Source organism: Molothrus ater, chromosome 15, assembly GCF_012460135.2.
Source record: "Molothrus ater isolate BHLD 08-10-18 breed brown headed cowbird chromosome 15, BPBGC_Mater_1.1, whole genome shotgun sequence".
Lineage (NCBI taxonomy): Eukaryota > Metazoa > Chordata > Aves > Passeriformes > Icteridae > Molothrus > Molothrus ater.
The window spans coordinates 15,915,253-15,931,533 of record NC_050492.2 but is presented as its reverse complement, the minus strand read 5'-3'; the positions used below and the strand labels follow the sequence as shown (position 1 = coordinate 15,931,533).

The window sequence follows — 16,281 nt, the reverse complement described above, 5'->3', positions numbered from 1 at the left end:
CTTATTTAAATGTCACTATATTTTGATATTAATTTCTGAACTATATTTTCATTTGCATGCTGTAATATGTCGGTGTGCAAAAACAGCACTCATCCCCAAAATGAATTAGTGTATAAACCAGATCTGTAGTAAACAGACTTTTTGATTCTTGCCCTTGGACTACTTAGGTTGCATGGACGGAATAAACTGTTCCCTGTGAGGGTGGTGAGGCCCTGCCACAGGCAGCCCAGATAGGCGGTGGCTGCCCCATCCCTGGAGGTGTCCAAGGCCTGGTTGGACGGGGCTCGGAGCAACCTGGGACAGCGGAAGGTGTCCCTGCCACGCAGGGGGTGCAGTGAGGAGCTCTTTACGGTGGCTGCCGAGCGCGGCCGCTGTGACACCGGGCTCCGACAGTGACAGGTGACGCCCTGCCCTGCACAAACATGGCGGCCGCCGCGCTCCTCACTCCAAGATGGCGGCGCCGCCGGCATCCGCCTGACCTCCCGCCCACACCTAAGATGGCGGCGGCGCCGCGGGCGGTGCGCGCCCAGCCCCGGGGTGGCCGCCCCGGCCGGGGAGTCCCTGCCCGCACCAAAGATGGCGGCGCGGCGCCGGGCGGAGCCGGAGCCGGTGCCGGGGGCGGGCCGGGGGCGCGGCCGCCACCGCCCCGGAAGCGCCGCGCGGCCCCCGCCAGCTGGTTGTCATTTGGTGCGGCCGCTCGGTCCGGGCGGCACGGGCTGGGCAGCGGCCGCGCGGGGACCAGCGAGGCACCGGCTGCGGCGGCCGCCGGGGGGGTGGGGGGCGGGGAAGGCGGCAGAAAAAAACACACGGAAAAAGACGCAAAACGAGGCGGCGGCAGCGGGGGCTGCGCGCCGGGGACACGTCGCCGGCTACCGAAAGCTGTCGATCGCCTCGTCCTTCCAGCTCCCCGCAGCATCGAGCCCGCGGAGACCCCCCCCCGGTGCGGCCGGTACATGAGGGGCACGGCCCGGCCGCAGCCCAGCCGAGCCGCCGCAGGGCAGGGAGCGCCCCGAGCCGCCGCCGGAGCCCCGAGCGCTGCGCCCCGAGACAGAGCCTGCCCCGACCCCGCCGGGCGACCCGGGAGAGCCGCTTAAACACCTTCCATGGGGGAGAGAGGAGCCCGGCCGGCCGCGCCTTCCCCTCCCTGCCGGAGGCTGCTGCGCTGCTGAGGTAAAACCCCTCCTGCCTTGCCCGGCTCGAGCGAGGGCGGGGGACGCGCGGGGCACCCACAGCCCGGCCCCGCTGGATGCCGAGTGCCTGAGGAGGGAGCGCGTTCCGGGGGCTCGCTGGGCTGCGGGAGCCGCGATTCCCGGGGAAGGAGGCGAGCCCCGCACCACAAAACACCTTCCCGGCAGCAGAGAGCGAGAAAAAACCTCCTTCCCCTTCCTCCTGCACAACTCGCTGTCCCCTCCCTTCCCTTTCCCGAACGGTGAACGCTGATTTCTGAGATGAAAACCTTCCTCCTCGGACAGTCAGGACTCATATGAAGGACACGCAAATATTGGATCATAAATAAGAAGCGAGTCTGGCGAGCTCAGAAACCCAGCCCAGAAGGAGCAGCATCAAGAATCCACCCTTCTCCTGCACAACTCACTCCCCACCAACACACAGAGAATACTGATTTCCTGAGATAAGATCTTACCCCTTTAAACAACCACACACGCACACACACGGTGTATATTATTGCTAAATATAATAGGTTAAACCCCAGCAGCACGGGATAAAGCCTCTTCTGCAACTCACTCCCCCATTTCACCCTTCTGAATGCTGAGATCCTGAGGTAAATTTTTCCCTTGTCCACAGCAAAGACTCTCTTTTTGAACAGGACACAAATATATATTAGATTATAGAGATGTATTAAATTATTCCAGATTTAAATCTATTTTTTGCTGCCAAGGGGTTGAGGGACCAGACGTCATTGTATTTTTTTTTTCTTCCCTCTTAACTCATTTATGGGCGAGTCAAGGCTGCTGAGGAGGAAAAAAACAGGATAGTTAGAATCTCTTTATCCTTATTTCCCAGAAGCTTATTCTCTCATTGCTGTGCATTTCCTTTAGAAAAAGGAAACCTCTTATTTTGTGAACCAAAGATTTATTTTTCCCTTCCTCCTGGCCAAAGGAAGGAAACGGACGCAAATTGACACATTGAAATAGTCAAAGAGATCTATCTTTTGCAAAAAGAAAAGAAAAAAAATAAAAAAGCAAACATCTTTATCCAAATCTGAAATAAATAGCGTGGAGGGAGACACTGGAATATCTAGCGAAAACCAGGATACTTGCTAATCTTGCCTCACAAGAGGACAAGCTAAACACTAAACATCAACTTGTTCTTGCAGGGAGGATTCAAACCCTAAATATAATAAATGGGGGATTACGGGTTTGGAGTGTTAGTGCAAAACAACACTGGAAATAAGTCAGCTTTTCCAGTCAGATTTCATCCACATCTGCAGCCTCCACACCATCATCAAAATGCAACCCCCAGCCCTGCTGCTTTTATAAATAATAACACAGCTGCCAATGGCAGTAGTGCTGGGTCAGCTTGGCTCTTTCCTGCTCCAGCTGCCCATAATATTCAGGATGAGATTCTGGGGTCAGAAAAATCTAAAACTCAGCAACAGGAAAAGCAAGAGTCCCTAGAAAAACAGCAGCTTTCCCCTGGTCAAAGTCAGGAAGCAGGCATGCTCTCTGAACCTGAGAAAGCTAAAACTGAAGAAAACCAGGGCGATAATTCTTCAGAGAATGGCAATGGGAAGGAGAAAATAAGAATAGAATCGCCGGTTTTAACAGGATTTGATTACCAAGAGGCTTCGGGGCTCGGTACTTCGACACAGCCCTTGACATCCACCGCATCTTCTCTGACTGGTTTTAGTAACTGGTCTGCAGCTATTGCTCCTTCTTCCTCTACAATAATCAATGAAGATGCAAGTTTTTTCCACCAGGGAGGGGTCCCTACTGCCTCAGCTAATAATGGTGCTCTGCTGTTTCAGAATTTCCCACATCACGTCAGCCCTGGCTTTGGCGGTAGCTTTTCTCCCCAGATCGGACCCCTCTCTCAGCACCACCCTCATCACCCCCATTTCCAGCATCATCACAATCAGCATCAGCAACAGAGGAGGTCTCCTGCAAGTCCTCACCCACCTCCATTCACACACAGAAATGCTGCTTTTAATCAGTTGCCTCATTTGGCCAATAATCTTAACAAGCCACCTTCTCCGTGGAGCAGCTACCAAAGCCCATCGCCCACCCCGTCCTCCTGGAGCCCCGGCGGCGGCGGCTACGGCGGCTGGGGAGGGTCCCAGGGCCGAGACCACCGCCGGGGACTGAACGGAGGGATCACCCCCTTGAACTCCATCTCGCCCTTAAAGAAGAATTTTGCAAGTAATCATATCCAGCTGCAGAAGTATGCACGACCCAGCTCAGCCTTCGCTCCCAAATCCTGGATGGATGACAGCTTGAACAGAGCTGACAACATTTTTCCTTTTCAGGTGAGCGCACTCTGTTGTATCCATAAAAAAAAAAAAAAAACAAACAAACTAAAAAACCAAAGCTCCCCAAAGAGCATTAAAATGCCCTGCTTGTGGGATTTCTGTGCTTGCAACTGAAAAAAACCATATGGCTAACTCAAAATGTCATAGTGGGAATGATCCTCCAAGCTGTGATTCATGGGGTTTTTTTTAACAGTGATGGTCATAAATATCTATTGCACACCAGCCATCTGTATTGGCCACTTTGCTTCAGCATAACACTTACACACAGAAATAGCCAATGGAGAAATTCACTGACAAGTATTTCAACAAAGAGGAAAAAGGAGAAAAAAAAAGTGCCTGGTGGAGTATGAGAGATCTGAGGCCTTTGAAGGCATTCAGCAATGTACCACATCTGAGAAAAAGTAATGGAGTGATTTTATTTGGTTTTACAGTATCACATGGGCTTGCAGTGCAACATAATTTTTGTAGCATTTTTGGGGGAAACTTCGCTTTCTACAAATAATGGTAATCAGTGCAGTTTGTTCTCCTCAGGAATGGCAGCAAATTTTGGTTACAGGCCATTAAATCAGCACTAAAAATAGATGTGGATGAGATCAGTTGGTGGTCTCCTGTATTTTGCTGTGGCCTTCTCCTGGCAGGAGGCAGGTTGTCTGGCAGCTCAGCCTCTCCTTCTGGGCTGACTTGTTATGAATTTGAAAAGAACTGTATAATGTTGAACCTAATTTGCTGTAGGAATTAAACCAGAAGTCCCCTTCTTTTCATCTGACCACCAGTCAAACCCAGCTTTTATGTGTGTGTGCGCTTTCTGTAAACTCCTTTAGGGTGAATTAAAAGACCCAAGAGTTCTTTTACATTTCCAGGGTTGTTTTTCAAGCTCTTCAAATGAGGGCAAAAGTAAAATTCTCAACGTGATTGCAGTATTTCTTGCCATGCTGCAAGAACCGGGGTGACCTACTTAAATACAATTCCAGAGATACAAACTGTGCAATGTGTCTCATGATGGAAAGAAACAGAAATACATTGAAGAGTGACTTTGTGGATGTGGGGATAGTTGGGTTCTTTGCAGACTGCAGGTTTTTGGTGGTGTGCAGGCCCTGCTGACAGCACAGCAGCTGCTGGCAATAACTTTCCTTCAGAGCCTTTTTTTTCTGCTGCAGTGCTACTGACTGGTTCACTATCAGGTAGAGCCCTTCCAAATATAGAAAGCCGAGTAATAATTGATTTTAATGTCAGGATTTATAATGAATACAATGAAGCTGTGTCAAGCATACTCAATTTATCCAGTGAAAGCATTAGAAAAAGGGACCCAGCTGGAGCTGGTCTTTTTTCAGCCTCACTGCAGCGAGCCTTGGCTCACGGTTTGATTCACTCTGTACCCTGACACGTAGCTGATGTTGAGAGTGACAGAATGAGATCAAGTGTGTCCTTGCTGCTGTGTGTAAGCCCCAAATATATACACAGGCAGAGCAATGTGCTTGGATTGGCATCAAGGAAATTTCAGGAAACTGGCAAAGTCAACCTTGACTTCTGGATGGTGTTCCAGACACAGAATAGCAGACACACGTAGTTTGATCATGGTAAAGAAATCATTTTGGTGTAGCATGTTGGTGTCTGTTTACATAAACACTCTGATGGAGCTGTACATGTCAAGACCAAGTCTGACACTCCTTCATGCCAAGAAAAGGAAAGTGTGGAGGGAAGTGCTCTCCAGTCCTTTGCCATCACTTGTGTGAGGAAAAGGGCAGGGCAGCAGAGCAGGACTTCAGCACTGCAGCCCTAGAAAGATGCTGATTAATTTTGAAGCCATCTTGGACAACTTTTTGTTTTCTTTTGTAGAAAATCTTTAGCTCTTTTGGTCACTTTAGCTGAGTGTTGAAAGCACAGTGAATTTTTGAATCACTGGAAACAAATGATGTAAAATTTGACCTTTGATGTCTTTTTATTTTTTTTTCTTGACTATGCTGATTCTATTCCTGACTCAAAGCAGAGTTTTGCTTATTACATATTTGTGTTCATGCATCTCTCTCTGTCTTTCTCTCTCTCTCTGCCCCTGAAGTATCCTTGCTGATGCAATCATGTACTGGACAAGGCTATTTTGTTACTGGAATCTTCTTAGATTCCTGTTTAGGAAATAATTGAAAGCTGTCTTTGCTGCAGCAACATAATGGAGTAATTTGATACAACAATCCCTTTCATTTAATATTTATGTTTTGCTGCTTAAATCATTAACAAGTGGTGCTGCAATCTAGTGAAAATGAGTTTCTTTAGAAGGCAAAATGTAAGCCAGCAATTGCAAACATTTGGGGATCGCTTTCTTTTTTTCTTTTCCTCAGAGGTTGTGTCTGTTCCAGAGCCTGGTGGCACACAGGATTCTGGCTGTGTTTTGATGGAAATCTTGGGGTGACCGGGACCAAAAGCTCTTTTCCTCTTTGGAGAGGATGGCGTCACATAATTTCCCTGTAAGCCACTGATGTGAACTCCTGCTCCCTTCAAACATCCCTGCCCATCCCATGGGATGAAATGGGTGCTCCAAATGGTGCAGATGAAAGGAAAATACTGTGGTGATCAGTTTGATAACCTTGCAATTTGATGATGCCTTGCCTTGGCACTGAGAGCTGCATGCAAACCCTGTGCTCTCTGCTCTGAGTGTTTTGCATTTGGAATCCTGTCTCCTGCAATTCCCAAACGACGCTGGCTGTAGGAACCTCTTGCAGGGATGGAACTGGCAGCAAGGTCAGAGAAGACTTAACCAGATCTGTTAATGAAATTAAGTTTTGATGTTGTGCTTTAGCCACTGGGCAGGCTCCCCCCTTCAAAGATCTTTTGAAAAGAGAAAAGCCATTGTTCTTTGTGTGTTCGTTTGAAAAGGAAATGGTCTCCAAATGAAAAAATGGTTCCTGAATTCAAATTAAAAGGCAAAAAACCGGAGTCTGTTGGCTCTCACAGCCTTCCATGAGAATTAATATATGAAAATGCTTTGAGTGTGACTGTGGCACCTTACCAAGTTAGTGATTTTTAAGAATAATTCCTTGTCCTTCTCTCCCAGCAGCACTGACAAACTTGGTGCTCAGTAATTGCGTTTCACGGCAGCGCTGCCTTCAAGATTGTTTTGGCTTTCCTTTGGCTGTGTACTTGCACTTCCTCATGAGTGGAACATCCTGCCTGTTATGCAATGCATAAATCTTGCTTTGATAGGCATTTCCAGCTTTCCAGATCTCATCTTCAGTGCGTGATGATGTTTTTTAAATGGCTCTCTGAAGGCACAAGCAAGTGAAGCAATAACGCTCAGCTTTCTGTAAAAATGCTTAAAAAGAATTTGTGTTTCTTCCCGGAATCAGGCTCAAAAATAACTGCCCATTTCAAAGAATTTTGTACATGAGAGCAGTTCATTGTATCCACTTGTTCAAAATGTTTTTTCCTTTCTTCCCCAGTGGCTGGTTTCCAAGTATATAACCCCTTCCAAATCCAGCCAGGGCCTGTGCCAGGGAGACTTGCTCTTCCCCCAGGCAGATATGGAATGTTTGAGAAAACACATTCGTGATTACAAAACGTGTTTGAATTCCGACCTCTACGTCAGCATTTGTTTGCCCATAGAAATGGCCTGATTTAATAAGTGCATTAAATAAATTCACAGGGAGCTGGAATTAAAAAAATAGCCTCTTGAGCGAGTTTGTCAAACTTTCCTCTTGAAGGGATCTTGCAAATAAATTTCTTTACCATTCCTCTTTGTTTTAATATTTGGGTTTGAGGAACCTTTTCATAACTCGTGATAGCTGGCTGCACAAAAAGAGCTTATTTGTTTTGCAGAATTTAATTTTTTTTATTCTAGCAACAGCAATTATTCCCAATCATTTCAAGGTATCATTTGAAAACAGGGCAAATCCTTGAAGCTGGGTTTTTAAAGCCATTCCCCCATTCTTCTGTAAGTCCATCAGCTGTGCAGTAATTAGTGTTTTGTGTGCTGTTCCCCACAGCTACTGATCTGTGGGATTAGCAGCACTCTAATGTGGTATGACATGCACAAGTTAAGTGCTGTGGAAGTTAACACTGTTCTTGTTTTATAAACTTACTACTGACGTTCATACTTGGGCTTTGGCCCTCCTGTGTGTTTTTGACCTCAGGGTTCCTGTTTAAAGAGAGCTTTTGTTAAGAAGCTATTTGAATTATGTTTGTCTTCTTCCTAAGATTAAAAGGAGTACTCTTATTAAGCATTTTGCTTTGAAAGTTGCAGCCCAGCAAAGAGTGAGAATGCAAGATATTGTGGAAAATCATTGTGGAAGATGCATGATAAACTTAATGTGCAGCTAAAATAGAATCACACATTACAACCATTTCCAGTAAAGGTTTGTCATTTTTAACACTTAAAAAGTTGGACTAAACTTGGTGTTTTGTGCCTCTTCATTTTTCCAGCTTTCTTATTGTTCCCTGGTGAAACTATAAAAGATGATCTGGGCAGAATGCAGCAACATCCTTTCAGGAAAAACCTGTTTATTCAAAGCCTTTAATTCACTGGATACTGGACTGGGAGCTGGAATACAGGCTGCTGGGGAAGGAGGAGAAGCTTCCCCAGAAGCAAAATCCAGTCCAAATTTGTGTTGCAATTGAAAGAGAAATGTGGAAGTTGTGTTTATGATGATAAATATGGCACTGGCTCTCCTGTGCCTGAGCCACGTGGCTTTGGAGTTGTGGGAAATGGGAACAGGGTTTCAGAAAGTTTCAGGCTTCTCCTGCTGTAATTAAGGTACAAATGTAGCTGTGAGGTTTTTGATTTGCACAAATGTTCTGGTTGGACAAAGATTTAAACATCTAAAACAAGCCCCACTTCTACAACTACACCTACTCCATAAATGCTGATCAATAAATTGCTTAATGCAATGACATCTTTTGCATTATTATTACTGATGCCTTAGACTTCAGATCAACCTTCTTTTAAGAGATCAGGCCCAGCCTTAGCTACCAGCAAGTGTTCAAACCTTGATTTTTGGTGCAGTTTGGGATTTACCACTGGGAGGCCCATCCTGGGAAGTGCTCTCAGGTTCTGGCATCTTAATTATTCAGGTGAAGGTAATGCTGTGGGTGCAGACTAAATATAGTGACTTTATAAAGAGTTAATAGCTAAATTAAATGTGAATTTTTCTGATGTGCAGGGCAATGAATGCATGGGATTTTTAAATTCAAAGTATGATACTCCTGTGCAGGAGAAATTCCTGTGGAATTTCTTTTGCATGGGAGGATGACCCATTGTATGTCAGACATGTTATGCACCAAGTGACTTTGTTTTAGGGATGAAATATAAACAGGGATGAAAAATAAAGTTAGAATAGGGATTAGAATTTAATTGTTTTGTAGGCAGAGATGGCCAGGGTAGAGTTCACAAATGGTTTGTTGGTTATTGTAGACATTTACAGGCTCAAAACTAATTTTTCACCAGATCTGGAGTCTGTCACCTCTTGTACATTGTGCAAACAGCTCTGCTTATGCCAAATTATGTTTAATGAATCTCTTCTGGGATGTTGGCTGAAATTTTCAACACTGTCATGTATTAAAACTGCAGGTTGATTTCTTTCTTTTTTTGGTTGTTTTGTGGCTTTAGTTTGTTTAATTTGCTTTGTGCTTTGTTTGTTTGGGTTTTCTTTTTTCAATTTTTTTATTGTGTTCTCATGTTTAGCTGATGTCTGTACGCTTCAGTTCTGTTTCCCAAGGGTAAAACTGTGAAGCCTTTGAGCCCTCTGATAAAGCAACATTTTAGATACCCTAAACAAACTTGTGTAAAGCCAAGTTCTTTTGGAACCCAGGTAAATAATATCAGGCTGTGGTTGCCACATTTTGTTACTGAATTGTGCACACTCTGCTTTCGTCCAGGGTAGTCATTATTACCCCTGTATATTTTCTTTATCAATAAATAAGTGTAAAGCAGCAATACAGCTCCAAAGTGCTGTAACTTTGGGAATTGCTCCATTAAAACCATCACCATATTGTTTTTAATTCTCTCTACATGAAATCTTTTAAAGAAAACATTTTTTCCCTAAGTTCAGTGTGGTTTATGTGCTAAATAAACAATATGTATCTGAGAAAAGCTCACATTTAGCTACTGGTTTGTGATCAATATTTTGATTATTAGAGCTATTTTTGGATTCATTATTAGAGCTATTAGATGGATTAGCTATTATTTAGATGGATTATTAGAGCTATTTTTGGATTAGAGTTTTTGGGATGAAATGCAGAGTTATAATTTCTTCAGGGGTTTGGCCACTCCCAGTAACCTTCACCAGCCTTTATTTTTTCTTTAGGTGCATAATAAATGGATACATTTCAGATGTGGTTCTGGTAAAATGTCTTGCCAGATAAGACTGATGAAATCTGTGCTGCTGTTTTCAAAGGAGTTTCACTATAAAAATTACTTTAATTTGTATAAAATTCTCAAAACTACCAATGGTGACTTTCTCTACTAATGTTCAACCTGTCAGTGCAAATAATCAGCTAAATAATTGGATTTATTTTTTTTTAATAATAATAATAAGCACTGTGCAGAGCTGTGACCCAGCTGAGCTTGGCACCTTGGCTGGTTTTTATTTAGGCCTGACATCTTTTCACTGGGTGGATGCACAGGGTTCCTTATCCATCCCAAGTTTTGGCCATTCCTCCTTTTCCTGGGTGGGAAATATCACCAGTGAATCTGTTGTATCACTGTGCAGGGCTGTGTTTTAAAGTGTTTGCAGTGTGATTTGCAGCTTAAGAACCTCACCCTGAAAAAGGGACAGCTTGAAAAGGAAAAGAAATTCCTCAGCACCAAAAGCTTCCATTGGAGAATGCACTTCCTTGTGAGCCAACCAGTTCAATTCCATTTTTTCCCTTCAAATGTTTAAATTCTCTGTTCTCAGTATTAAAAATGAGCATTGCAGCAGCTCAGGCCAACATGACACAGATATTTTAGAGAGAAGAGAGTTGCTTCAAGCTCAGGTGCTCAGCTCAATACACTGGGAATTACTTGGCCTGGGTCACTTCCTTTGTGTCTCTCACACAACTGAAATGTGAAGTGCCACAAGTCCACAAAGATTTGGAATTACTGAGGTTCTGCACTTTGTGAAATTCGAGTTTTGTAGCTGTTCGTGGGGTGGCCTTGAGGTTAACACAAGAATTCAGGAAGGAGAAGCTGCTGAGGGACATCAGGTTTGCAGTGAATGCTCCCACCTGTGTTTGAGGCTATTTTGGTCATTTTGTGAGGACTGCTGGAAATGCAGAGGTTGCCTTTTAATATCCATTCCTGAGTTACTCAGCTGTTGGATCCTGATGGATCCAAAACCTGGGGGCTTGTACTCACTCCTGCTAAGGGACTTGAATGTAACTAGAGTTTGAAATAGGTGAGAAATATCAATGTTTCAACCAATCCAATACATTAAATCTGCTAGGACAGGCAGAAAACTGTAGGAAATCTATGAAAGAAAAGCACAAAATTGAAGGATTTGAATGCTCCTGATATTTTCTCTAAGGTGCCTCAATTATCTTGTAATAGAAATGACCACGGAAATCAATCCTGTGGGGAGACAGGGCAGTGCTGTGCTTTTTATAGCAAATTTGATATTTGCTAGACCTAATAAAGGAACTGGTTCCAAGCTCTGGCCTTTTTAATGCTATTTGAGACACAGCACATCCGGGTTGGAATACGTGGCGTGTTCTGTCTCAGTAATAAACTGTTCTGAAGAGAGGAAAAATACCAGGAAATTCGATTGAAAAATGGTATTTTTTAGTGATCAGAATGTAATTTACAACTTGGAAATGGATCAGGAGCTGGTGAGTTCCTGCTCTTGGAATAGTTTGAGGTATTTAAAGTCCAGAATGGGGGATCAGTGAAATCAGGAATGGCCCTTGCAACACGCAATCACTGCTGCTTCAGCACTGAAATAAAGCACTTTATAACTCACCACTGCCTTTAAAAATATTCCAAGCTGGATCTGTGTGCTTTGGAGAAATTTCAGCTTCACAGCCAGTGTTAGGGACAAAAAACACACTCAGTGCTGGAATAACAAGAGTTGTGGAGAAGGAGTCAAGAGCAAAAATGCCCAAAATTTCTCTTTCTTGTTTGAGCAGAGACTTCCCAATGCCTGAGCTCAGTTCAGAGAGGATTCCTTAGAACAGGAATGAAATAAAATCTTTAAAGCTGATGGTAGAGACAGAAAGAAATTAAAATCAGGGTGGATTAATGTAATTGTATAAAAATCTATCCAATTCCAAATGTATAAATACACAGAAAGCATGGATATGTGAATAATATTGGGAATTAGTGTGACTTTTGCCTCCCTTTTGGACCTTTTATGATCCTGTAAAGATTTCAGAGATTACAAGAAATTTCAGTTTTTCTGAATTTCCCAATTAAATTAAAGCAGTGCCAGGGTATTTTACATTGTGTTTTGCTTTTATCACATCAGATTTGTACTGTGTGGGATTTATTGTTTGGTTGGAAAGTCTGACCTGGGCATGTGTAAAATGATGGCTTTGGTTAATAGGAATGAGAAAGAATTGGTGTTAGACTTCATTGGTTATGATTAGATTATTCTAGATCAGATTCATATTTAATAATACTGTAATTTTTAATATTCCTCTATCAGAGGAAATTTGTAATATTCCTCTATCCTTTGGTATATGGTTTTTGCTTAATTCTGCTGTGGTTATGTAGAAGAAAGTGGAAGTTTTTGTGTTTCAGGTGCTCAGTTTAACACTGGCTGTGTTTGTGTTTTCTTGCAGGATCGCACGAGGACTTTTGACATGCACTCACTGGAGAACTCCCTAATTGACATAATGAGGGCTGAAAATGATTCTCTGAAAGGTAAATTTAGACAGAGACTATTTCCTGCAGCAAATAACTGGGGAGAGGGGCTTACTGAAAATAAGAGACTGCAGTTGTGGCTAGGAGAAGTGAATTTCCCTTGTGCACCTGATGGGTTTTTTGGTTGTGTGAATGAAGCAGTTTCAGCACTCAGCTTGTCTGTGCTTGTCCAGAGCAGTGCAGAACACAACCACAGCCTGACCTTTTTGTTATTGGTCAGGGGTTTTGATCAACTTCAGGAACCTTGTGCAGCTCAGCAAGAAGTAATTTTTTGCCTAACAGGGTTTTCTTGATGAACTCATAGTTTTTTCTGTCTTGGGAAGGAATAAGGTTTATTCATGTCCTTTGAGAAAAACAGAGTATTTAGTCTTTTTTTACCTTCTTGGAACCATTGGGAAAGGAAAAGGGAGGTTGAAATTATTTGGGATTTATCTCTTTTTTTTTCCTTTTGTTTTTTGGCAAAGGTAGTCGTGCTTTGGAAATACGTCAGCTTACAAAGTATTCACAGTATTGTCTACACATAATTTTGTCTGAAGAAAAACTGCTTATGGTCAACAATTCAGAGCTGTAGTTTCATGTCCTGTAGGATGAGTAATCCATTGCAGTTCAGTGGTTACATGTATGAGTGGAGTAGTCAAATTCTCACACACACTTCTTATCTAACCACTCACTTTTGTTACCAGTCATGAGACCACTAAAAAAAAACAAACCTGCACTTGTGGTTTCTGCAAGTAAATTCCTTTTGATATCAAGGCTTGTGGTGGTAATGAAATCTGACTTGTTTTAATAGTGATTCTTGCTCAGAAGACCAACCTTTGATAAACTGGCAAGAACTTGTGTTTGTTGCCTTCTCTGTGGTCTGGAAATGCAACTTGAGTTTCCCATCCCCAGAGCTGTGCAGAAATTCAGTGTGGGGAGAAACACCACAGAATATTTCCCTGTTGAAATGGCAGGGAGAGCCTGATGTGGATGAAAGTGATGCCAGATGAATTAAAACCCCAAAATTCCTTCCCTCTTTATGCACTGGGGACCAGGTTTTTATTAGTGACAAGTATTAACAGCTTTGATTTGATTTGTGTTCTGTCTGGCAACATCCTGCATCCCCAGAATTGCATGTAGAACCAAGAGGGAGGTGTTCTTCCTTGACTGAGCACCTGGGATTTGCCCCAAAACTTTCTATCCAGCTGCCAGGCACTCCCAAACCAGGTTACAGCTCTGAAATCTGGCCCAAGGTGACGTGGCCATGGGATAAATAAAATCTCCCTTTAAATCTGAATTTAACAATTCAGCTTCATATGTATTTATGGTCAGCTCCTAAGCAAGGGTACTTCTGAAAGCAGCTTGATGTTTAGTTGAAATGCTTTGGAAAGGTTCTTTGCAGTTGAAATATTTCTTTTTGAGTGCTTAGCATGTTTCAAGAGTGATGGAATAAGTATGTCAGCAAGGAATACAAATAGTTCTGACACGCATTAATTCCTGCTTTAGCTTGAGTGTTAATCCCCTCTACAAAGTCATCTGTGGCTTCTCCAAAGTTCTGTGTGCCTTGTCTCACACTGCTTGAGGCACAGGGATAGCAGTCAGGTCCTGGGCTGGCTCAGATTCCTTGTGAATTATTCTGTTTCCCAGTTAACAGTTATATAACTGTACAGAAAAAAGCCTCAAAGCCCAGATGAGACATTTAAGTGACTCTCCATAAAATGCTTTGTTCTGAAGCCTCATTTTTCAAGGATCTCCTCAGCAAGAACATGAACTTTGCTTCCAGAAAAGTGTGCAGTGCCTGAGTTTGGCTGTGCTGCTCTGGCACAGCACTCAGTGACTTAATTCCTGTCGGGTATTTAAGGAATGGATCCTTATTGAAGCCAGCATCCGCCGGGCCGTGCTAACTGCAGAGATCATCCCTGCCTAGGGTGGGGTCTGCAAGGAGAGGAAATACCTTCAGTTAAACCAACTGATACAGCTGGAAAAAAACTGTCAACTGCTGGGACAAAACATTCCTCATCAGGCCTGGAGTGGGGCTGCTGATCACGAGCCCTTTGTGTTTATTTTCCATCTGCTAGCACAGATCCTGTCTCATGTTTTCTCTTTTCTTGCCCCATCTTTATATAAACTCGGATATAGAAATCTTTAAATATGACAAATTATGGCTGTCAGCTCAAATCTTGTTTGCTGTTTCAACCACCTGCATTTAAATCAGCAGCAGCAGCTCCATAAGAAGTTTTTCAGTTTGCATTTTAAATGGGTTAATCAGTGCATGCAGTGCTTTGAACTAAAGTTGGATACTCTCAGAAAGGAAAAGCTTCTGGGTTTGAGACTTTAAAAATAGCCTGGGCAAGACAGTAATAAAACATACTGTGGAGAGCAAGCTCAGAATGGCATGGAAATAATTCAGATGATCTAATAGGTCTCATTGCTATCTTGTGAGAGGTTTAATCCTGCCTCAGCCTGAGTTTAGTGTGTAACACTAACAGCACCCCCTTCACATTGTCAGGGACTGCCAGAGAAAGAGGAACTGTGTAAAATACCCCTTCAAACCAACTGGGAGAATGGGCATGGTAAGAGACACCAGTCCCAGTTTGGAGCCTGCTGTCTCTGGGACATCATTTCCATCTTTAAATGACATGTTCGGAGCAGCAGGCTGGGAATTCTGTAATAAAATCAGAAGCAGGAATTCTTCCAAATGTAACAAAAATCCATCCATGGTGTGTTCTTTGTGACTGAGGTGATTAAGCTGTGCTAGCATTGGATTTGTTTAGATCAGTAATTATTACATTCTTAGGTTGTCTTGATATATGGAATAAATAATATTTTCTGCATGAGGTTAAAAGGTGAATCTTAAAGTGATTCAGTACATTCAGCATTACCTTTTAATGCTTTGAGTAGGCATTTTACCATTCTCTCCCCTTATTTTAAGGTATATTTTTATCCCTGCTCAAATCCTCTTCCTTTGCTGAGCAGCTGCCATTTCAATATGTTATTTTTATCCAGCCCAGTGAGTGTGCTGCATGCTGCACAGCCAATGTCAGCCTGCAGAAGCCTTTCCCTGGAGACTTAATTGCATCTTCTTTACAATGAACTCAGCCTCCCTGAGCTGAGCCTGGGATCCAGAGCCTGATTTTTGAATCTGGGTCTTCCAGATGGCAATTTGAGCTTTACTGTAATAGTAGTAGATTGACTAAATATTTCCTTGTTAAGTGACACTGAAATGTCTTTAAATGCTTTATGACTGGTTTGCTAGTGAAATATCCAATATTTCAGTTCACATTATCAGGTTATTGCCTGGAAATGATGCAAGGTGGGAGGGATGAAAGCAGCAGGCCAGGACATCTGCTTCCAGCACTGCAGAGCCCTCCTGTAAAATCTGGGTGTGAACAGCTCAGTGTCTGCAGGAATCCTGTGGCTGTGACACAGTCTGAAAAACTGAACACACTTCTGCACAAAGGGAAGGGTTAGGAGTGGGGTAAGGTTGAACAGCAGCCCTAAATTTTAATTTTGAAAAGGCAGAATGCTGCAAAGTTGCACCATTCAGGGTTTCTCTGAGCAAGCAGAGGAAGCAGAGAGACCAAGCTGTATTTTTAAATCATCAGCCTCTTAATATTAACCTGAAAAATCATGGCAAAATTGAAGAAAATATGTAAACCTTATAAAATGTTCTTTGAGGAAAGGGATCCAAATAGTTTTGAGAGCTTTTTTGAATATTGGATAAGAATCCGAACTGGTTGGGGTTTTTTTCAAGCTGTATGGATTATGCAGCATATTTATAATAATGGAGTAGAATGGGACATTTGGGTTTCTGTGTGATCCAGAATATTAATGAGAAACTGCTGAGAGTCAGTCCCAGTTGTCTTTAGGGAAGTTTAGGGTCCTTTATATATGCACAGGACAAACTCTGACCTCTTTTAAAATGTAAAATAATAGATTGTGAGGTTTTTTACAGCTGCTGTGGTGGTTGCACCTCAGACTTTGGGGTTGA

The 16,281-nt window shown here is 43.1% G+C and overlaps 1 protein-coding gene across 3 annotated transcripts in view; it reads left to right on the top strand.

The window, feature by feature from the left end:
- The first annotated feature begins 783 nt into the window (after window positions 1–783).
- CPEB4 (cytoplasmic polyadenylation element binding protein 4) overlaps window positions 784–16,281 on the top strand; it is a 38,077-nt gene continuing 22,579 nt past the window's right edge. For 2 of the 3 annotated variants that reach the window (XM_036391786.2, XM_036391785.2), the window contains exons 1-2: window positions 786–3,484; window positions 12,230–12,311. In XM_036391786.2, coding sequence (XP_036247679.1) covers window positions 2,363–3,484; window positions 12,230–12,311 — 1,204 coding nt within the window. In that variant the 5' untranslated portion in view covers window positions 786–2,362. Of the gene's footprint in view, window positions 3,485–12,229; window positions 12,312–16,281 lie in introns of all 3 variants that reach the window. The other variant, XM_054516464.1, reaches the window with a different exon arrangement.